Raw genomic sequence first — 21,453 nt, 5'->3', positions numbered from 1 at the left:
AGTATCTTGTCGTCATCTTTCCCTGTTTCCTTTTTGGGAGTCTCTGTACATAGCTTCTGACTCCTGATATTGTTATCCCAGACTTGTCTACGAATCCAATCTGATTCGCAATAACATACTATTACCATCATGTGAAGATGAAGTATTTCACTCTAACGGGATTAATCGTCAAGACGACAGATCTACTAGAGGATCGTGATGTGATAGTCAAAGTCTTTGCCTGATGGAGTTAAATGAAGGATGGCTACCGTGCGCGTGACGATGTCGCGAAGCGCGGCGGCCAGGGTCCACCAATTGGCGTCACAAAGATAAGCCAAGTTGAACAACACAACACCGCATCGATTCCCACTAGAAGCCTTATTTGCCCTATTCGCTACCAAGGACTGCCCGGAAGAGACTTGCGACCGTAAATAGTGCCGAATAAACCTCCACATCCGCCCACAGAAACGCAAACAGGCCTGTCAATATGGGGAGGAATCGAGCCGTGTCGAATGCTTCGACGCGGAGCAGCGAGCCGCCGTTACAAGTAGGTATGGACATAATTTGAGCTTGGGAGAGCATTGCTGAGCAGACACAGGAGCTTGGGAGCATGTATGATTACTTAGCAAAGGTTGTACTGCTGGGTCCCAGCGGAGCTGGCAAGTAAGTTCACGATAAGAGTAGCACCAACGATGCATGCCGAATAACCAAGCCTCATAGATCTTGCCTCCTCCACCGCTTCGTGAAGTCTGAATGTACGCGACTTTCCCTCCTCCGCAGCCTCCAGCCCCCACTAACAACCCCCAGGGCGCGTACTATCCAGCCAAACGATCGGGGTAGAATTCTCTTCTAAAATCGTCCATATCGCCGACCGCCGTCGCTCGCCCTCTTCTTCGGCCTCGCGAAAACGAATAAAACTTCAGCTCTGGGATACCGCCGGCACAGAACGCTTCCGCTCCGTCTCACGATCCTACTACCGCGGCGCTGCTGGCGCGATCCTGGTGTACGATGTGAGCAGCTGGCGGAGCTTCGAGCAATTGAAGACGTTTCTAGATGATGCGCGAGCGCTGGCTGGACCGGACATAACAATCATACTTGCCGGCAACAAGAACGACGTTGAAGATGGTGTGCCCATAGGCATGAGTGGGGGATACAGCAGTTATGGTAGTACACCCGGTTCAGAAAGCGGACTCCCACCACCCACACCATCATCACAATCGAGTCGGACACCGAGTCTAAATGCAAATCTACATGCGAGTTATACCGTTGCGCCCGATGGCCGCGAAGTTCCAGCTGAAGTCGCATCGAGATGGGCGGGGCAGAATGGCATACCGGTAGCAGTGGAAGTTTCCGCGCTGAACGGAGAGAACGTGGAGGAGCTATTCAACCGATTAGCGCGAATGATCTTGACTAAAATTGAGCTCGGCGAGATTGATCCTGATGATCCTGCGAGTGGTATACAGTATGGTGACTTGGGTTGGGATGACGGTGGTGGAAGTATCAAGAGTGGGTTTGGAGATGACGGCGTCAGGTATCGAAGACGAGGGAAGAAAACTGGTGGGTTGGGCGAATGGGAAGACGTGTTCAGGCTTGGTGGGGGTAGTAGGAGGAGAGGAGGATGTTGCTAGCATATTGGGAAGTGGGATGCAGGCCTTCCTGCAACACGGCATCACTTGGCTTCTGGTTTATACATGCAGCATACCCCAGGTGTTTATATGTGGGTTCATAGATCGATTGACGATGTAATGTGGAATACAAGATGTTCACCTTTGTTATCCACATTAGATCCCGGTAGGTCTGTTGCAGGTTACACGTCTTCTTGCTCAGATCTACGAGCCACTTTGACATTATGCGATATGCTGGATCGCGCCCAGTTTACTATACCTCTCGATTGCACGCTACTCGGGAACTTGTCGATCACATGTAGCCCACGATGTCGGGACGCGGCGGTTTGAGGCTTAGCGCGATCTTGTAGCGATCGTGACGTTGGAAGTGTCGTCATTTTGGCGAGAGATTCATGCGTGCACGCCATCACCACTCCCACCATTGGAGCAACGCTGTTCGCATCGGGCAAAAAGCCAGCAGTACGACGAACTACAAGTTCGCAACACTCGGGACAAATCTTGAACGCGCGGAAATGCTTGAAGACGATAGAGAAAACTCTGTACCCGCTGGAACGCGTCCGAAACCTCGGCTTTCCACCTGCTTTGCCACAGCATGGATCTCACTGGCCAACTTCGGAGGTCGCGTGCTTCCGAGGATGTCCCTGGCAGTAGCGCTGCGTGTTAGCATGGGCATTTGCGTCACTGGCATGTCTTCCATGATCGATATATGCGCGAGTGTGGCCGCTTCCCCATCCAGTCTCCATTCCCATTCTATTGCACACTTAAATAGCATTACTGCGGCATTTCATTCTGACCGTCCATTTGTTCTGCATATCCACCATCGACCCATCATTTGTTGAAGTTTCCTCAATCACACTGTCGTTCTTACGGACTATTAGATCTCTCACACGCGGCCTGCCCTCGCGCCTCCCGACCGCGACAGCAAGCCCGCTTACGGCCGCGAATATGACCTGGCTTAATCGACTGAACCCAACACCGGCCTTCCCAGCGCATACGGGGCCATACAAAGTCGGTTCTGTAGACGTAGAAATACCCACAAGCGACCTAGAGAGCCCGAGTGTGAATGCGCCCCCTGGAGACCTGCCAACTATAGCTTTCCGCGTCTTCTATCCGTGTAAGCAGGACAGTAATGAGAAGGCTGTGAGATGGATCCCAAGTCCACAGAGGGAATATGTTAGTGCTTATGCGAGGTTTTTGGGTGCGAACAGCGCCTTTGCTGGAGTATTCTCGTGAGCAAATTGAGACAAGTCGCTAGCTGAACATGTCGCTGACAATTTTGTAGAGCACTACCCCAGTTGTTGTACTATATTTCCATGCCTGTACACCAAAATGCCGAACTCCTCGCACCTCCACCGAAATCCGAACGATGGCCTGTCATGATGTTCTCGCATGGTCTAGGTGGAACAAGGAATGCATACTCGCACATCTGCGGCTCGCTTGCAAGCCATGGAGTCGTAGTCGTTGCGGCAGACCATCGTGATGGCAGTTCACCTCTCGCAATCCATCATACTCCAGAAGGAAAGGAGAAGAAGAAGCGTGTAGAATACAGGTCAATCGCCCACAAGCCGAGTACAGAAACATACGAGGCAAGAGACGAGCAGTTGCGGATACGGCTATGGGAATTAGGCATGGTACACGATGCAGTGTTGAAGATCGATGAGGGCTGTCAATTGAAGAACGTAGCACAAGACCTACCCAATGGTAAGAGCATGCTGAGCATGTTCTCGAACCTGCTCAACGTTCACGAGCCGGGTGCGATCAGTTTCTCAGGCCACTCTTTCGGTGCTTGCACAATGATTCAGTTCGTCAAATCAGTTTACCACCGCCCTCAGACACATATTCCACGCTACAAGCCGCTATACACGCCATCCGCGGACTCGAGTTTAGTTCGCCAGATCACGCCACGAAACCCGGTCACTCTTCTAGATCTCTGGACCCTACCCATCCAAAGTCCTGATACTGCTTGGCTACGAAGCCAGACAATGCCATGCTATGACTCTCCTACCGGCGGCAATAATCTTCTTGCCATCGCTTCCGAGGGCTTCTTCAATTGGGCCTCGAACTTCAGAGAAACGAAGCGCATCGTCGCTAAGCCTGCTTCCTCACAATCGAGATTCCCCGAGCAGCGTGGTCCACACATCTTCTATCCAATTGCTTCTGCCCATCTCTCTCAAAGCGATTTCGGCGTCTTGTTCCCCTGGGTAACAACAAAAGTGTTCGGCGCCAAGGAGCCTGGGAGGGTGCTCAGACTCAATACCCGTGCCATCTTGCAAGTCATGCGTGAAAATGGCATACGTGTCGCAAACACAAGCGCGCGCGATCTAGAGCTCGACGAAACTATGGCCAAGAACAAGAGCCTAACACAAGACACCGCTATTCTCAGCCGAGCGAAAGACAGTGTTCGTGGATGGGTCAACCTAAGTGCGGACATGGAGAGAGATCTCGACCTTTCTGGCGCTGACAGGGTTGAGGGTAAGAGTCTGGTGGGTACACCAATGGAGAAGGTCGGTAGTGATGGTAAGGGACCAGGAGAGGCTATGGTTGAGGGCGAGGTACTAGGCCAGGTCGTTGAGGGTAATGAAAAATAAGTGTTCTCTGGTGGATGCATTTCGGCGTGGCGTTTCGCATAGCGTTTTTTTCCTTCTTGTTATGTTGATAGACATACCCAAGCATATAGAGATGAAATGGTAAGCGATGTTGTTTAGTTCAAACAGCTCAAAATGTGGTCGACCGCTCCCAGTTCAGTTTTCACACAAATTATAGCATACCGTGGTTTTTTTTGGAATATATCGATATGCTGAGTACACCAGTCCGTTTAACATGCCGCTGCCCTCTTCGTGTCTTAAACACACTCTAGATATCTTATCAGAAAACATCACCTGTAACGTCTTCGAAGTGTATTGTCTGGTCGATATTACCTAGGCATTCCCTAGGCAGTTGTATGTGAGCTTGCCCAGGCGCTGTACAGTTCAACTGGTAAGGCTACACTTATTGGGATTGAAAGCCTTCCTTCCGTCTGCATGTTAGTAGGATATGAGCATTGCTATTATGTGTTACATGGCTGCCCTCCTAGGCTTCCATGTCTTGCTTTGGTTCTGTCCCAGTTCGGCTCTTTTCCTGCGCGGACTACGATAATACTGCCTGCACTGACGATTCATCATACGTATCGGCTTTTGAGATCATTTCACACGCAATATGATTCCAACATGTATATAGTGCGCCCAATTTGACCACGGTACCACGACGACTACCACGGTACCTCTGTGACCGGGTAAACTCCAACGAAACACAAATAAAGCTCTTACACTCCTGTGATTCACTAAAGCACAAAACTGAACAACGTTGCTCTGCAAATCCTGTGCCTTTAGCAGACCTAAAGGTGCAGCTCCATCCTTGCGGACTGCCCAATCAGTGATTTTAGCGTAAAACACGTCCTGAACATGTAAGCCAATCACAATTCAGGGATACAAGGCTAGCGCGACACTTGTCATCGCGACCTGGAGAACGATTGTGCTCAACAAATGTCTCACAAACTTCATTATCACTTCGGCTTCAATCTAGTCAACAGTCATCCCGAACTCTTAAACACAATCTGAATTGTTGACAACAGCAACTGTTTCAACGTTTCCTACCATAAATCCTAGGTTCGAGTTAGGTCTAGCAAAATCCCTAACATTACCTGCCCTTATGCAGTTGTAAGACAACCACGACCAAGGTCTATTACATTCTGTATCGCCTATGAGGGGCTTCAGATATTTACAATCGTTGCTCTTCTCATCTACCCCGCACTTCGCCATTAGCAGCCTATTACCAGCGCAAGCCGACTACGTAACAAACGCACTTCGGCGCCTAACATTGTAAACAAACAGGACTACTACAACTCAAAAGACACCAACCACACTCAATATGCCACCCTCAGAAAGTCAGAATATAGCAGAACCACCAGCATTGCTGTTGGAGAAAGCTCAAAATGCTGAAAAGGCGTCCGTTGTAGGGCCAGACGCGTGGTCGAGGATCATACAAAAGACGAGAGCACATGCTGAAGCGAACAGCGAAGAGCATCAGAACAGCATGCGCTTACTAGGCAAGAAGATGAACGAACTCCGAGCGAAGTATGATTTGAATCCATTCAAGAATGTGGAGCAACAACCATCTACGTCAGATGATTTCGTGGTGCAGCCAAAAGCCATCATACCAGCACAGAATGGCATCAAGCGTAAAGCCTCAACCCAAGCCCATATACCAGAGGATCCTCGCGCTAAAAAGCCAAGGGTTCAGAAGACGCAGTCATCGCAAGAAGACATCTCTAAAAAGGCGAAGGCAGATGCAGAGAAGCAAGCGAAATGTCGAGACGCACAGCAGAAGAAAGACGATGCGTATAAAAAACCCATGCAAAACGTGGAGGAGCGAGCGGATAAGGTTGAGGAACTGAGAAGACCAAAGGACACTCTCAAAGAGAAGCCAGCCAGCGCAATGTTTGCCGAAGCGTCGACTACAGGCATATCACCGGACCGGACGGCTGCACAAGCAACAACGGCTATAGTAGCAGCAAACAAGCCAGATACCACGAACACCATACCATCAAACGTCTTACCTGTTTCGGAAAGCAATACAGACAGATATGTCGTACGAGCACCGCTGCCAGAATGGTATACATCTATCTCCATGAAGGGTCATATGATGGAGGCGATGAGCAAGAAGCGACCCCCAGAGCTCACTTCACTAGAAGCCCTCAAAACTTGTATAAGACAATGCGAAGACACGAATTCCGCTATTCAGCTTGACAAGCTATATGATGCTCTTCGCGACCATGTACACAAGGCTGAAATACGACTTGAGGTCAATCGCTTCCTCGTCAGGAAGGCTAACATGCTGAGCCCTGAATACGGACTTCCCCGCATCTTCAGAGCAGGAACAGATTTTCCATGGGATTTGAAAGCAGATGCATATCAATTGTACAACCGCTGGTGGAAGAACGACCTGAACCAAGATATTCTCCGCGGTATCGTATCTAACAAAACTGGAAACCGCACGAGTGACCGCCTCGACGAAACCTACCGTAAACGGTTCTCCATCGATGCGAAACACTACGGGAATGGCGACTTCGTCCAAGGGCAGTGGTGGCCAACTCAGCTCTGTACTGTCCGTGATGGGGCTCATGGCTCAGCCCAAGGCGGTATCTACGGTGAAAAGGAGCGCGGTGCCTACTCCATTGTCCTCTCAGGCGGCAATGGATATCAGGACGTCGACAACGGCGACGTCATCGATTACTCCGGCACACCAGGCAAGAATTCCACGCCTACAGAGAACACTATCCATCTCCTCAAATCCGCTGATCTGGGTAACCAGATCAGAGTTGTTCGCTCTGCGCAGCTCAACAAGAAGAACAAGTACCGGCCCGAGCTAGGCTTGAGGTATGATGGTCTGTATCGGGTGACGAGTTATACAAAGACTGATCAGGAAACGGCGATGTATAAGTTTCGGCTAGAGAGGTGTGAAGGTCAGGATCCAATCCGGTTCGAAGGGAAGGCAAAGCGACCGAGTTTCTACGAGGTCAAGGAGTATGAGAGACTGAAGGATAAGGTGTGATAGTGTGATAGGACTATCAGAGTAGATGGACAACATGTTTGCTTATGAGAAGGTAAATCGGTCACGGTGAGGGCGTAATTTGACTTGTCTCGAGTGGTATTCACCGTCTCCCTGCTGTTACATTTGGTTTGGATTGGACCGGCAAGGTTGTAGGTTTGATGGGTGTGGTGTCTCTTTTGTCTCCTTCTTTTGTTGGTTGGGCCGTTTCCTACTCAAAAATACCAATTATCCACTTTCTAAAAGCAAGAGGATATTCTAGTCGACAGCACACATGTTTTGTTGCTAATCTATGAAGTGGCTCATCCATTCTCAATTGTGCTCTCTTATCAGAACTGGAACCCTAATAGTATATACAAACATCTTCATTACCGCCTCAACAAGAAAAAACGTATACTTCTAGAATAGACTGTTCGTGATATATTTCTAGGTACACCTCATTAAAAGAAAACAAGTTTCTTCTTGGGCATCTATAGATAGGAACTTCAGCCACCTCGTAAGGAATCTGCTAAGATGGATCCTTTTACTGATATCATCTGGATCACGTTGCTTGCCGTCGCGTTAGTCACGTAATGACCAAAAACGGAAGAGTTGTTTGGGAAAACCTCTGCGCTCTATTGCAGTGATGCTATCGCATATGGTGTATCTATACCGACAAATTTGCGATACCCAACACCAAACATCCGATACAGCATTCGATTAAATGAACAAAACCATCTACTCGTCGTCACTCTCCTCTTCGTCGTCATCATCCATCTCCAGGTCTTCGTCGCTTAGGCCGTCGAGATCAACCTCCTCCTCCTCCTCCTCCTCATCTTCATCATCATCTTCCGCGGCAAATACCTCACCGTTACTCTTCTCGTACTTTTCAGATTCCTTCCTCTTCCTGTCCTCCGTTTTCCTTGCTTCCTCGAGCAACTTTTGCTTCTGCTCTCTGCTCTTCCTTTGTCCTGCCACAAATGCACCTAGCGGGCTCTTATCCCATTCTACGTCCTTCAAAAAGCTTTCCACACCTGCGCGGTTGTTGGGCGCAAACTCGACCTTGTTGCGCTTCTCTTCAACCCATCGAGAGTTTGCTTCTAGCTTCTGGACAAGGAGTGCGATAAGCGAGGATACTTTGGTGTTCTTGTTTCCGCTGCTCTTCTTGGTGATCGCCTTCACCCATCGCTTGAGCATAACAATGACGGGAAGTGCGAGTTCAGGGAAAGCAATGTTCTTGGTCCAAAGGATGAAGAATTCGGCCAGAAGCTCGGCGACCTGCTCACCGATGCCGTCTTGGTAGATGCGCGTTCGGAGGAAAGCTTTTGATGCGCGGATACTGATGCTGAAGTCGAGAGCTTTCAGCGTGCTGGGCTTCGGGGGCTTCTTCATCTCTGCGGAGTTGAGGACTTCGACAAGGGCAGGCGCCAAGGGTATGTAGGTCGATGTCGCTTGAGCGATACGAAGGAGCGATCGGATGAGCTGGAAACGGAGAGGGAAGTATTGCGACGTCGGAATAAGGCGCATGGCACCTAGCGTGACCTGAACAACGGGATATATGAGGGGTCGTAAAGGTGATGGCTTTCCAGCCTCTGCTTCCCTGAGCGACTCGCAATGCATTGAGATGACTCGTGACCAGAAGTCTAGCGAGTGAATGTACTGCCAGTTGTATACGGTCTTGTATGAGTCCTTTGTCTTGTTGGTGATGCTTGTGCGCAGATGTATTGCGAGTTGGCGGATGAAGCCAAAGCCGGTGGTGTAGCCGACGGTAGGATCGATGCCCCAAAGCTCAGCCGCGGTGTTCTTCATCAGGTTGATACCCTGGATGTTGTGGATTGTGGTATTCCTTGCACTCTTGACAAGACCTTGGTAAACCTGCTTCAAGACAGCCTCGCGAATACTTGGGTCTGCGATGACGACGAGTCTTCGCAGTACCAAGAAAGCCGACACTCTTGTTCCGTCATTGTTGGCGCTGTCGGACCAGACCGACGCGACAGACCGAATAACCTCACGTACAACCTTCTTGAAGGATAGAATGTATGGCAGCATGTTGGAGAGCGAGTCTAGTGTCATCTGTAGGGTCTTGGAATCGGACAGGTTCTCAAGGAGATGATGTATCGAGACAGTATGCGACTTGAGGAGAGGCGTGAGGGTGCGGAACTTCTTTGAGTCGGTAGGAACGCGACTGTGGTTGTTAGTGACCATACGGAAGAATTGCTGTGGGTAACTTACATCCTGCCACCAGCGCTCTCCTTGACAGGCAAGTGATGTTGGAGTACCTTGGGTACTAAGTGAAGAGTTGTTACTTGCACTTGGTGGTAGACTGTGTATTGTCAGCCTCGTGTCATATATAGAAAGTGAGTTGCATACCATCTGGGTCAGTTATGGAGTACTTGTATGTTTTGGAGCTCTCCGAGTCGTTCATGTGTGATGCAGCGCGGAAGGCCAGAACCACCTCCTTCATGGCGCGCAGGGAATGTTTTGATTCCATGGAGGCTTTCCATTTTTGGACCGTCTTCAGGTTGAGCTCATTGCCCGAATCTTCGTCGTCGTCGTCTTCAACAGCGGCTTTCTGCTTCTTTCTCGGAGTGGCCTCGTCTTCACTAGCGGACAGAGCGTCAATCTCTGCAAGGTCGGCGTCTTCGGCAAAGTCCAAGAGTTCCGCATCGTTCTCCTTGAGGTACTTGTAGAACTCGGGGTCCTTCTCTGCCAAACCAGCAAGCTGCTCCTTGTGTGTGTCGACGTCGTCACCTGAGTCGCTGTCGGAGCCAGACTCGTCAGCGCCGCTGGGCGCATCTTGCATGTCTTCGTCTGAGGCTTGGTCGGCATCCTCGTCGACTGGTGTGCGTTTGCGCTTGCCCGTCTTTGGCTTGGTCGACTTCTTCTTCATCTCGGGAATCTGGAAGCCGCCCTGGAAGAATTGGTCCATGGACATCTCTCCCAGCTTGTCGTCTTTGGCGCCATTCGTCTTTGGCTTCTTCGCAGCTTCTTCTTCTAGGTCGGCGGCCTTTTCATTGTCTCTGGCCTTGCGCTCCCTCTTCTTGGCGTCCATCTGCTTCCTCTGCTTGACTTTGGCGACATCCTTGCGGCGCTTGATGACGTCGCCGAGCTTATCCTTTTGGAACTTCTTGGTCGCCTTGGACACGGGCATCTCGGCGGGCTCTGGCGTCTCGTGGTAGTCGGGCGAGTGGTGTTGACGGAGCGTGCAGCTGGTGGTTGAAAAACTTGGGCCTCGAAAAAGTTCCAGCGCTAAGGACCCTGCAATCACTAGCGCCTTCCCCACGCGGTGGATGGATGCATGCTTGATTGAGCTGGCGCCGCCGACGCATCAACGGACACGCAACTGGAGCTTGCTGCCCTCGTCCACAGACTGCCTTGTTCCAGCCATCCAGAATGTCTTACGGCGGCAGGCAGCTGGCCTACGCGCCGACGCCTTACATCCCGCGCTCCAACCTCTCCGCGACCATCAACCTTGATGAGGTATGACGCGCCCAGCCCACGCCCGATGCGCATGCTCACTGTGGCTCTAGGAAGTCAAACTGTCTGCAACCAATGCAGAGCGCGACTTGAACGACTCGCTGGCCGAGATCTACAGCATCATCATCACGCTCGATGCCATAGAGAAGGCCTACTTGAAGGACTCCATCGCCGAAGCCGACTACACCGAGACATGCAACCGGTTGATGAAGCAGTACAAGTCCAATCTTGCCAATGAGACAGTCGCGCAAGCATTTGGCACTCTGGACCAGTTTGCGAAAGAGTGGCAGGTACGTAATGGCACGTTGAGCTGCTTCCCTCTGCACTATGCTGATATGGCTGCAGATGGAATGTCCCCGAGCCATCGAGCGACTACGCGTTGGCATACCCGCGACTATCGAACAAGGTCCATCGAGACCAACTCAGGGAGGCGACTTTGCTGATGCGACGCTCGTCGTCAACGCGACCGAGACTTTCATCACTCTGCTCGATGCCATCAAGATTGGGCTGGTAGAGAAGGACACATTGCATCCTCTGCTTGTCGAGATCATACAAGCTGTCAACAAGGTCACAGACGTCGATTTCGAGAGTAAAGGCAAGATTGTGCAGTGGTTGATTACCCTGAACCAGATGCGGGCGGCCGAGAAGTTGAGCGACGAGCAGGCGCGCGAGTTCCAATTCGACATGGACTCGGCCTACTATGGCTTCAAGACAACCCTGAAGAAGGCTTAGAGGATTGGCAACATGTCTCTTTGTATTCTCGTGTATGCGCTGCTCGTGGTGCCTTGACTTTAGCCCCGCCATGGCTAGCTCGGGCCCACGTTGGACCTTGGTGAGTACCGCCGCCCCGCCTACCAACAATTTTCCCGCGCCTTCGCCATAGTCGGTCCAACATGGCCATGCTAGACGGTATACACCTGCGCCTTGCATCAACCTGTCTTGGTGCTAAATCCGCATGCAGTCCTCGACCTACCCCAGCTTTACACCAAGCCCTCCGCAGAGGCCCTCCTCTACACGCTCGCGCTCCTCACCACCGGTCCGCGGTCATGGGAATACACAAGCACGAGTGATGAAGCCGGTAATCGAGTGGATTCTGGTGAGCCTGTTGTCCAGGTCAACCCAGAGGGCGTCACACGATACCTCACTACTATCATCGGTAGCGGTTTACAATGGATTCAAGACGATGAGGTCAAGGAGCGCATCTGGGATCAGGCCAGCGCCCGACTGAGCGAGCGCTCCGGTCGATCTGCCATGAGCACCATGTCTCGCACATTCCAAATCCCTACCGCCTCTGAATCCTTCGAGCTCAAGATTCACGAGCCTGCTATGACAGGCGACGATCTAGGCCTGAAGACATGGGCTGCTTCATACATGCTTGCTAAGCGCCTCAAGAACTTCAACCTCGTGCTGCCAGATACACATGAGAGGCTACAGGTCCTGGAGCTTGGGTCTGGTACCGGTTTAGTAGGATTAGCAATGGCCGGCCTTGGCGCAGACGTTGTTCTGACAGACCTGCCCAGCATTTGCCCGAACCTGGCCTACAATGCGCAGCAGAATCGAGAAATTGTCAGTCTCAATGGTGGAGCAGTCCGCACAGCTGTGCTTGACTGGACACATCCCACTCACTGTGAACCTTTGCCAAACGTCAACGGTACTGGCGACAATCTAGCCATTCCTGCAAAATTTCCCTTAATCTTGGCCGCAGATTCACTATACTCTCCAGATCACCCACGCATGTTAGTTGATACCATTGCCGCTTGGCTTTCTCCGGACAACGACGCTAGAGTAATCATCGAGTTTCCATACAGAGACTGTTACTTGCCCGAGATCAAGGACTTCCGTCGCCGGATGCTTGAGCTCGGCTTAGAGATATTGGAAGAGGGAGAGGAGAGGGGACGGGATGACTGGGGACCGTCAGAGACAAGCGAAGATACAGATGATGAAGCGCTCGTGACTTGCTGGTGGTCATGTTGGAAAAGGCAAATTTCAAGGGCCAGCTGAGAGATGCTATCAACATTGCCGCACATTACCCTCCTAGAAGAACCGGCGAGGTTAAGCTAAGGCAAAATAGCAAGGTGCCCCCACAAACCGCATGACCCGCGATTTGGTTTGGTCATTCGCATAACCACGGCGCTCAATAGCGACCTCGGAGCAATGCCGAGATATCCACACGAACTTTCCAAGAACAGTGATGCAAGCGCCGGATAATTTTGACGGATAATTTCACTGCTTCCAGACTCCCGCCTTTCGGTGGAGGGGCACTCCTAACCAGGGCGGGATAGCTTGCCGCGAGCTACCAGGATCCACCATTTCCTTCGTCATTAGCATCTCACTTGCGCGCGGGTTTTGAGAATTGACTTTCACTTCTTTCTTCATATACGGTTGCCCGGAACACTGTTGCGAATAAATCTATAATCTTTTCAATACCTCATGATGGCGACACAAACGGCGACCCAGAAGGTAAAGCCATGATGCCCCACCATCAACCCCTCCATACATGCTTTACCTTGAAAACACCACAACAAATGGTCTTGACGCGTCGATTATATACACCAGTAACTAACAAATCTTCAGAACCCTTCTTTCATCCTCCAAGCCAAGGACAAGCTCACCTACGAAGACCGACCAATTCCCGAACTCCCCTCTCCATACGATGTCATCATCAGACCACGATGGACCGGTATCTGCGGTTCGGATGTGCACTACTGGGTTGAAGGGCGCATCGGTCACTTTGTAGTTGAGAAGCCCATGGTTCTCGGCCACGAATCAGCTGGTGTCGTACACAAAGTTGGCGACAAGGTCAAGAGCCTGAAAGTTGGTGACGAGGTTGCTATGGAGCCCGGTGTGCCTTGCCGCCGTTGCGTACGATGCAAAGATGGAAAATACAACCTTTGCCCTGACATGGCCTTTGCTGCCACACCCCCATACGATGGCACACTCGCGCGGTATTACACACTGCCAGAGGACTTCTGCTACAAACTTCCCGAGAACATGAGCATGGAGGAGGGTGCGCTTATCGAGCCTACCGCTGTCGCTGTACACATCACAAGGCAAGCTGCTATCAAGCCCGGAGACTCGGTCGTAGTATTCGGTGCAGGTCCCGTCGGTTTGCTGTGCTGCGCTGTCGCAAAGGCATACGGCGCAAAGAAGATTGTGACTGTAGACATCAACGACGAACGCCTCAACTTTGCACTCAAGTACGCCGCAAACGCAAGCTTCAAGAGCCAAAGAGTGAGCGCACAAGAAAACGCCGAGAATCTGATCAAGGAATGTGATTTGGGTTCGGGCGCAGATGTCATTATCGATGCGTCGGGTGCTGAGCCCTGTATTCAAACCGCCATCCACGCGCTACGCATGGGCGGAACATATGTTCAGGTACGTTTCTGTCTGCTCGTCCATCTTCAATTAAAACGATACTAATCAAAAACTAACAGGGTGGCATGGGCAAACCCGACATCAACTTCCCCATCATGGCCATGTGCACCAAGGAACTCAATGTCAAGGGCTCCTTCCGTTACGGCTCAGGCGACTATCAAACCGCTATTGACCTCGTGGCTAGCGGACGTATCTCAGTCAAGGAACTCATCACCGGTAAGGTCAAGTTCGATGAGGCGGAGAAGGCGTTTGCAGATGTCAAGGGTGGCAAGGGCATCAAGATATTGATCGAAGGCCCTGCTGAGCAGTAAAGCTCTTCTCTTTTTTTTTGATGTTTTAGTCGTAGTGGTTCAGAGGTTTCTCTATGAAGGCTTTTGTCAATGGGTATCATACCCGGTGGTGTGCATTGGTGCTGGGGTACAGAGCAGGGAGGTTGTGAAGGAAATATCGTAGGACCGCTAGACGAATCTGAGGTCATGTCATCATCAAATCCACTTTAAGCCTCACGAAAAGTGCATGTAGTGTGATAGCGATGTCGCTTGTTCTAGCTATTGAAATCATGGCTTCGCTGTTCCCGGGGTAAGACAAAAAGAGGGCTAGTAGGAACCCAGGCCCTGAGGCGCAAGCTGTTAGAGGGCCGTTAGGCCAAGGCATAGAGACGGCTGAGCGAAGTAGCAAAAAAGTGGAGATGGAGATGGGGATCAAACGAGGGGTTGCCTCAGGTCTCTTAGTAGCATGGCGCGTAGAACTCCGACCCTAGAGAATGAATGTATGGGATGTTAGATGAACAGATTTCAAGCATAGTTGTCATGAATTTCTCTTTGGGTTATTCTTAATTTGTTCATTTGATTTGGGTTTCGTTCTTTTGATATGGTTGGTTGATATCGTAAGGTGGTGATGTTGCTCTTCTTTGACGCTAGGAATGAGCGCCTTCCGCTCGTAAGCGGTTCGGGAAAAAAAAACAATCGCTAAATCAGGGTCTGCCAGAGAGATGGGGCGTACGTCGTCTACGTGGACATGGTACATGGTAATGCGAGAAATGCGTTTGAGGGTATAGTTTGTGTGAAGCGAAGGGGTTCTTTGTTGCTACAGTGGCCGAACTACGCGGTCATCTTGCGTGCTGTGGAGCCGCGCTTGGGTAGAGTCCATGGCTCGGGACAAACAACCTGTATTAATGTTAGCCGAAGAATTCGTTGAACAGCTGAAAGGAAAATGTTCATACCTCGCCCTCGCTAAATGCCCAGAAGTACGCTCCCATGCCGATGATGTAGTAGAGTCCCGAGTTGGTGCCTTGGTAGATCAGAAGGGCACATAGTGCACTCAGTGGGTAGACGATCAGGCGGGCTTCGATTGAACGATGTAGTCCGGTGCCTGCGAGCAGCGGTAATGGCCATTCCCAAGCGAGACCGATGAAGCCGAGGATGATGTTGATGATTTGTAGTACGGGCACAGGTTTGACAGCGCCATCGAGGTTCTTGGTGAGGAAATCCCAGAAGATCTTGGGCCAGAAGAAGCATTCAAGTGCAGCTCCTATTTGATCTAGTTGTAGAATTAGTACTGTTGCTGAGAGTGGGGTCCGTTGCTAAGATTATGACTTACACGCAGCAGCCGTGAGGATGACTAGGCGCGCCCAGTGGTTCTTGATTAACTTGCCCATTGTCGAAGATTAAAAAGAAAGGATACGAGCAATAAACCGAGCCCGCGGTCGTATAAGAAAGGGAAAATAAAATAGAAAAACGTGAAGAAAGAAAGTAAACGGAAAATGTCCCTTCGACTACCAGTAGCCTCAACGACAGATGAGCATCGACTTTGGTTGGGTGTGGCAGGGCGGGTTTTGTTATAGTAATGCCTTGTTCGCAGCGGCGGTTCCCAGGCAGTGCGAAAACGGCAAGGCTTCTTTGTGGTCAGGCACGGGCAGTACGAGTGGAGTTGATAGTGGACAGGTATTATGGATGGCTGAGGCGTAGGCGAGTATCAGGCGTGTTAGGTGTTCAGGCAGCGTGGTGTTGCCGTTGAGCTTCGCGACGTGAGGTGTGTCAGTACGTCAGGAGCGACAGCGGATGTCGACCGCAATTGTAGAGACAGTTTATGCGCCAGGGCTTGCATCTCAACCCTTGTAGCTCTCGCTCGGCGAGCGCTGGGGTCGAAGATGGTGCCCTCGCAGCCGCTTGACCCGCTTCGCCAATGATTGTGCGTGTGCAACACTTGATTGGCTGGCTGCTGTGATGCTGCATGCGACGCCAGCCTCTCTGCAGCCACGGTGCCAGCATCCTGGATCGCGCCGCCATTTTAGTCTATCCTATGAACGGCTGATGCTCACCCGCTTGGCACAGGTAGTGTAGCGTGGGCGGAGCTAGGCGTGTGAATCTTTGCATTCACGTGGCTAATGGCGAAAGCAAGCTGCTATTGTTGAAGACTTGATGACTGTTCTACGGCTTGGACATTACTCGATGGTCATACCGCCATTCTCTCGGTAGTGGTGATTAGGTTGTTGATGATTTGAAAAGCGCGCTCTGCGCAAACCGGTCTGCCATGTCCGTGTCGCCGCGCAAACGTGTGCCGTGAATTCTGCTCATCGAGTAGGTTGTTCTCCACAGCTATCGCCATGTGCGGCACGGCAGTACTCGAAAAATCCGTCCCGACGGATGCCTGAGTCCCGGTTTCTGTTCTGTGCCTCAGGTTATCGAACCGCGAACCTGGCGCATGACGATCAGCCATCTGCATGGAAGATGGTATCGAAGGACCCTCCTGGTTACTCAGGCACGCTCATCAAACAACATCATACGACAAAGTTTACTTCAGATGCATCTCGTGGCTTTCAATGCCGTCACGGTGGGGTTTGGCAGCCATGGCAGACGTTGAGACAAACAAAGTGGTACGATACTCGTTCGGTATCAGTTCGTCGTGCCAGTGAAGCTTTTCACAGGGCCCTGTCGGAGAATTACTTGTGGTTAACGAGGCGTCGATCAGAGTCCATGTGCGATTGTGTGTAGAACAATGGCCTGATGTTGTTTTCTGCACGTGTACTTTGATCCATCGTCGAGCAAAAGGAAGGTGCTGCTACCAGACGTGTTTACGCCGTTTCCCAATAGGGAGAACCACGATATTCCATCACCGAGTCTTGGAATCATAGAAGCATACTTGCCTACAAATCAGGCAGTCTGGCCCTTTACCATCACTCAGCATCGCAACCATTTGCTCTCTCATCACATCGCCCAGAACCACTTCTTCTCGGCTTTCTTCGCACTGCACACCGCTTCTCACATCACGGCCCTAAGGTGGGACTAATGAGAATTGATACTCAAAATCGGCCATCCACGAGGCCGGCAATTCGCATGTTGCCGTTCGTCCAGCCGTGTTCGATGGAGTCGGTCCCAAAATAGAGGCGAGATCTTGTACACCTGCAGCCCAGCACAGCGCAGTAGCGGGCTCAAACTTTGTGGGGGTACTCGAGCGCTTCGAGACAGCCGTCCATTGGCTGCACGCGCCACGCCAATGTTCGCCCGTTAGATTTGGTGCTACCAACCACAAGCACAGAGTGCCTTCAACAGCAATGAATTCAAGCCTCGGCGCCTCTAACGTAAAAGCCACGGCAGGCTCATACCATGATTCTTCTCGCGTCTTCGGTGCCGTCTTCTGCGCAAGGGGCGGTAGTTTAGGAGCAAATCCGCCACCCAGACAAGTACCTGCAAACGACTGTCCCCGCCGACTGTCTACCACAGTCATATTACCAGCCTCTGCAGTCTAATCTAACGATATTTACGAAGCGAATTCCACTTTCAGCGATTCATTGAGATACCCGGCCTGAATTCTCTACTTCTCGGACACGGCTTCCAACGTACATCGTTTCAGCACGTTCCCGCCTACGCCTTGTACACCCCATCAGAACTCTTGAGCTCATCTGTCATCTGTACCCCTCAAAGAACACCGTCCGAAACCTTGCTACGACGGCTCAGGCTCATCTGTCAGATCGCATCCAAGTCTAAGGTTTGACAGTTGCAGATCGTACAAGTTGCAGCATTCCAGGGTTGTCTCCGTTTTTACCAGCAGCCTCACCAACACCAACCCCCAATAAACCCATTAGCGAAACGGTCTTCGCTTCGCCGCATACCGGCATAGACTGAACTGCGCATTGTCCAAGATCAATCGTCCATCTTGAGGCTCCGAACATACCACCGTCCTTGCAAGGAAAACATGGTTCTGTGCCTGGCGCTTCAAGTCTGAGACGCTCTTCACACACTAGCTGCTTGCGCATAGCCGCAAGCCCCTCCACCAACTTCAATACCCCAAATCCAGTCCTTAGGCTCATTCAGGTTTGGCGCCACCTGAATTCCTCTGCATCACTGCTCTTCCTGGTCATCTCTTCAGTCATCCATCTTAACACACCTGGTATACGGCAGACTCGTGGGGCATCGGTTTGAGCCACTTCCGTACCGAACAGGGCCTGTCGGTTTCAGCACAGCGTGCCGCTCTATCCAGGTTTCCACGGCTTTTACCACCTGATCTGCGCACATTGACTCGGCTTGTTCCAAGGCTTGACATAATAATACCCTTGGTGCCCGGCAGCCTTGGATCGTCCTCCACATCCGCACGCTCTCTCCCTACATCACTCCCCTCGTCCCGGGACACCGACATTCTTTTCTTCACTTCGTATCTGGCTGGCCGGGTCGAACTTCGACTGGATCGTTTATTTCCTGGTTGAGGTTCGCTTATACCACGCGTATACTCTTTAATCCTTTTCATAATAACCGTTGAACGGCACACCCAACGCAGACTTTGGACGAAACATAAACCGGTTACTGCAAAAGATACTCCATCATGGGAGCAAGCGGAGGCACATCGTTCGCTAGGCTCTTTACGCCACAAAAGATAGCCTTTCATTTCTTCTTCTGGGGATTTCATTGGGCCCTTTTCGGTATAGGATGGTAGGAAGGTTGTGCCTGTATTGTTGATCCTATTTACTGACTTAATGCAGGTGGAAACAACAGGGTGATGCACGTTTGGCGCCACTGAATGCCCTTCAGTACTCAGTATGGGTATCTCGGGGTGCAGGTCTTGTTCTGTCTGTTGACACAATGGTTATCGTCATGCCTATGTGCAGAAATATCCTCCGGTGGCTCCGCCCGAAAGTGCGCGTGCTGCCACTTGACGAGTCCCAATGGTTCCACCGACAAGTCGCCTACGCTATGCTGTTCTTCACTATCCTCCACGTGGCGGCGCATTATGTCAAGTGAGTCGACAGTGACCTTATCGAGGCTTTCAACATGTACTGACAAGCATAGCTTCTTCAATGTTGAACGTGTGCAGGTCCGCCCTCAGATCGCGCTACAAATCCACTACGCCGAGGCTGGTGGTATCACAGGGCACATTATGTTATTATGCATGCTTCTGATCTATACTACAGCGCACCACAGGATCCGACAGCAATCATTCGAGACGTTCTGGTACACGCATCACTTGTTCATTCCGTTCCTACTCGGCATGTACACCCACGCGACCAGCTGTTTCGTCCGTGACACTGTCCCAGCTTGGTCTCCCTTCGATAGCGACAATTTCTGGACTCACTGCATTGGTTACGAGGGTTGGCGATGGGAGCTCGTTGGTGGCGGCCTGTACTTCTTCGACCGTTTGTACCGAGAGATTCGTTGCAGACGCCAGACACAAATCGTCAAAGTTGTGCGCCACCCATACGGTAAGCAAAACATCACAATCAGCAAACCCAAAAGAACGCAGCTAACAATGTTCAGATGCTGTCGAGATCCAATTCACGAAGCCCAGCATGAAGTACAAGCCAGGACAGTGGCTCTTCCTGAATTGTCCTGATGTCAGTTACCACCAGTGGCATCCATTCACCATCACTTCCTGCCCCAATGACCCGTATATTTCTGTTCACGTACGTCAAGTCGGTGACTTTACCCGCGCTCTCGCCGATGCCCTTGGTGCCGGTCAATCGCAATCAAAGCTCTACGACGAGCTCGACCCTATGGGCATGTACGAGATCGCTCTTCAGCACGGCCAAAAGATGCCTGCTCTACGTATCGATGGGCCTTACGGAGCTCCCGCAGAAGACGTCTTCGAGAACGAAGTCGCAGTTCTTATTGGTACCGGTATTGGTGTCACACCATGGGCCTCGATCCTCAAATCTATCTACCACCTCCGCCTCAGCCCGAACCCTCCTAAGCGTCTCCGTCGCGTCGAGTTCATCTGGGTCTGCAAAGACACGTCGTCATTCGAATGGTTCCAGACCTTGCTTTCATCGCTCGAGGCTCAATCTCTCGGTGGTGCAGATGGAGACCAATTCCTGCGGATCCACACATATCTTACACAGAAGATGGATGTTAACACTGCGCAAAATATCGTGCTTAACTCAGTGGGCACTGACAAGGACCCACTCACCGAACTCAAATCCCGCACCAACTTTGGACGTCCAGACTTCCAGCGCCTGTTCTGCGGTATGCGAGATGGTATTCTGGACCGCACATACATGAACGGATTAGAAAGCACTCTACGTACAGAGGTTGGTGTTTATTTCTGCGGTCCCAACGTTGCGGCTAGGGATATTAAGAAGGCATGCAAGCAGGCAGCATGCCAAGAGGTCAACTTCAAGTTCTGGAAGGAGCATTTCTAAGCGAACCAAGACATGTATTGATACGAGAAATTGGATAGGCGTATTGAGGTTGTATGTTACGATTAGCCTTCAGAGTAGCTGTCTACGGATGCACTCATTTTTATGTGTCCCTATCCACAAATGCGGATTCAAACAAAGAATTATTTTCGAATCCTCTATTGTACTCGAATTGATGTTGATATGAAACTCGATGTGTATGTTGGGCTGACAATACCTAATGGATATCGTGATGCATGTTGAGACGATATGGAGACGAATATTACTACGAATGTCTCAGCAGATTCCAATGAGAACCATCGAACCATTCTCAGTCCACTCTGGTATCTTTCAATCAAACCTCTTGCACTCATACACACCTCTGTTCGCCTCGCCTCCCTACAGCCTCGCCTCGGTATCTGGTCCTTCCGACCCAGCGCATGATGAAACACGAAGCATGCACACATCCTCATCAAGCCACCTTAATTATTGTATCAATTCTCCACGTACCAAGTCCATCTTTGCGAGCAAATGACGAATGCTCAGGCCCAAAAGGCCAGAAAATAGAGCGGTGCGACAATGGGTCGATAGGATGAAGGACGAAGGATCACAAAGGCGTAAGGCCGCCTGTCTCAAGCCGATTCATGTACGCGCGCGCGACCTCCGCTGTCCAAGGTCGATGCTTTACCACTACTTTTTCGAACGTGTCCACGTTGATGTAGATTATGGGTTTTGTTCTGTATATAGCCATCGATAGCGCGATTCGCGTCCTAACATCGCCACAAATTGCGGCGCAGCCTTCCAGCACGGCCGCGTGTCGATGGGAAC

At 51.1% G+C, this 21,453-nt stretch overlaps 9 protein-coding genes across 9 annotated transcripts; 7 read left to right on the top strand and 2 right to left on the bottom strand.

Moving 5' to 3' along the window:
* Positions 1 to 466: 466 nt before the first annotated feature.
* On the top strand, positions 467 to 1,607 carry AA0111_g4052 (hypothetical protein; the record flags this gene model as incomplete). The annotated part of the gene is made up of 4 exons (XM_028650008.1): positions 467 to 526; positions 578 to 642; positions 700 to 734; positions 787 to 1,607. 4 exons carry the CDS (start codon positions 467 to 469, stop codon positions 1,605 to 1,607), a joined length of 981 nt encoding a protein of 326 aa, XP_028508294.1.
* A 942-nt stretch (positions 1,608 to 2,549) lies between these two features.
* On the top strand, positions 2,550 to 4,192 carry AA0111_g4051 (hypothetical protein; the record flags this gene model as incomplete). Its single annotated transcript, XM_028650007.1, has 2 exons — positions 2,550 to 2,833; positions 2,887 to 4,192. 2 exons carry the CDS (start codon positions 2,550 to 2,552, stop codon positions 4,190 to 4,192), a joined length of 1,590 nt encoding a protein of 529 aa, XP_028508291.1.
* A 1,318-nt stretch (positions 4,193 to 5,510) lies between these two features.
* On the top strand, positions 5,511 to 7,193 carry AA0111_g4050 (hypothetical protein; the record flags this gene model as incomplete). Its single annotated transcript, XM_028650006.1, has 1 exon — positions 5,511 to 7,193. One exon carries the CDS (start codon positions 5,511 to 5,513, stop codon positions 7,191 to 7,193), a length of 1,683 nt encoding a protein of 560 aa, XP_028508292.1.
* A 714-nt stretch (positions 7,194 to 7,907) lies between these two features.
* AA0111_g4049 (Nucleolar complex protein 2) lies at positions 7,908 to 10,320 on the bottom strand (the record flags this gene model as incomplete). The annotated part of the gene is made up of 3 exons (XM_028650004.1): positions 7,908 to 9,354; positions 9,402 to 9,492; positions 9,540 to 10,320. The coding sequence occupies 3 exons, from the start codon at positions 10,318 to 10,320 to the stop codon at positions 7,908 to 7,910; spliced, it is 2,319 nt and encodes a 772-aa protein (XP_028508565.1).
* A 242-nt stretch (positions 10,321 to 10,562) lies between these two features.
* Positions 10,563 to 11,378, top strand: AA0111_g4048 (hypothetical protein; the record flags this gene model as incomplete). The annotated part of the gene is made up of 3 exons (XM_028650003.1): positions 10,563 to 10,649; positions 10,700 to 10,936; positions 10,992 to 11,378. 3 exons carry the CDS (start codon positions 10,563 to 10,565, stop codon positions 11,376 to 11,378), a joined length of 711 nt encoding a protein of 236 aa, XP_028508564.1.
* A 161-nt stretch (positions 11,379 to 11,539) lies between these two features.
* On the top strand, positions 11,540 to 12,647 carry AA0111_g4047 (hypothetical protein; the record flags this gene model as incomplete). Its single annotated transcript, XM_028650002.1, has 2 exons — positions 11,540 to 11,555; positions 11,608 to 12,647. The coding sequence occupies 2 exons, from the start codon at positions 11,540 to 11,542 to the stop codon at positions 12,645 to 12,647; spliced, it is 1,056 nt and encodes a 351-aa protein (XP_028508530.1).
* Positions 12,648 to 13,079: 432 nt separating this feature from the next.
* Positions 13,080 to 14,332, top strand: AA0111_g4046 (putative D-xylulose reductase A; the record flags this gene model as incomplete). The annotated part of the gene is made up of 3 exons (XM_028650001.1): positions 13,080 to 13,106; positions 13,221 to 14,021; positions 14,081 to 14,332. The coding sequence occupies 3 exons, from the start codon at positions 13,080 to 13,082 to the stop codon at positions 14,330 to 14,332; spliced, it is 1,080 nt and encodes a 359-aa protein (XP_028508529.1).
* Positions 14,333 to 15,121: 789 nt separating this feature from the next.
* AA0111_g4045 (hypothetical protein) lies at positions 15,122 to 15,678 on the bottom strand (the record flags this gene model as incomplete). Its single annotated transcript, XM_028650000.1, has 3 exons — positions 15,122 to 15,187; positions 15,244 to 15,560; positions 15,621 to 15,678. The coding sequence occupies 3 exons, from the start codon at positions 15,676 to 15,678 to the stop codon at positions 15,122 to 15,124; spliced, it is 441 nt and encodes a 146-aa protein (XP_028508525.1).
* Positions 15,679 to 18,839: 3,161 nt separating this feature from the next.
* On the top strand, positions 18,840 to 20,649 carry AA0111_g4044 (hypothetical protein; the record flags this gene model as incomplete). Its single annotated transcript, XM_028649999.1, has 4 exons — positions 18,840 to 18,946; positions 18,997 to 19,251; positions 19,304 to 19,713; positions 19,769 to 20,649. The coding sequence occupies 4 exons, from the start codon at positions 18,840 to 18,842 to the stop codon at positions 20,647 to 20,649; spliced, it is 1,653 nt and encodes a 550-aa protein (XP_028508531.1).
* Positions 20,650 to 21,453: the final 804 nt, after the last annotated feature.

This window comes from Alternaria arborescens (assembly GCF_004154835.1).
Source record: "Alternaria arborescens strain FERA 675 chromosome Unknown contig_7, whole genome shotgun sequence".
NCBI classification, from domain to species: Eukaryota; Fungi; Ascomycota; class Dothideomycetes; order Pleosporales; family Pleosporaceae; genus Alternaria; species Alternaria arborescens.
Note: the sequence above shows the minus strand (reverse complement) of the source record. Positions and strands in the feature narration are given on the sequence as shown.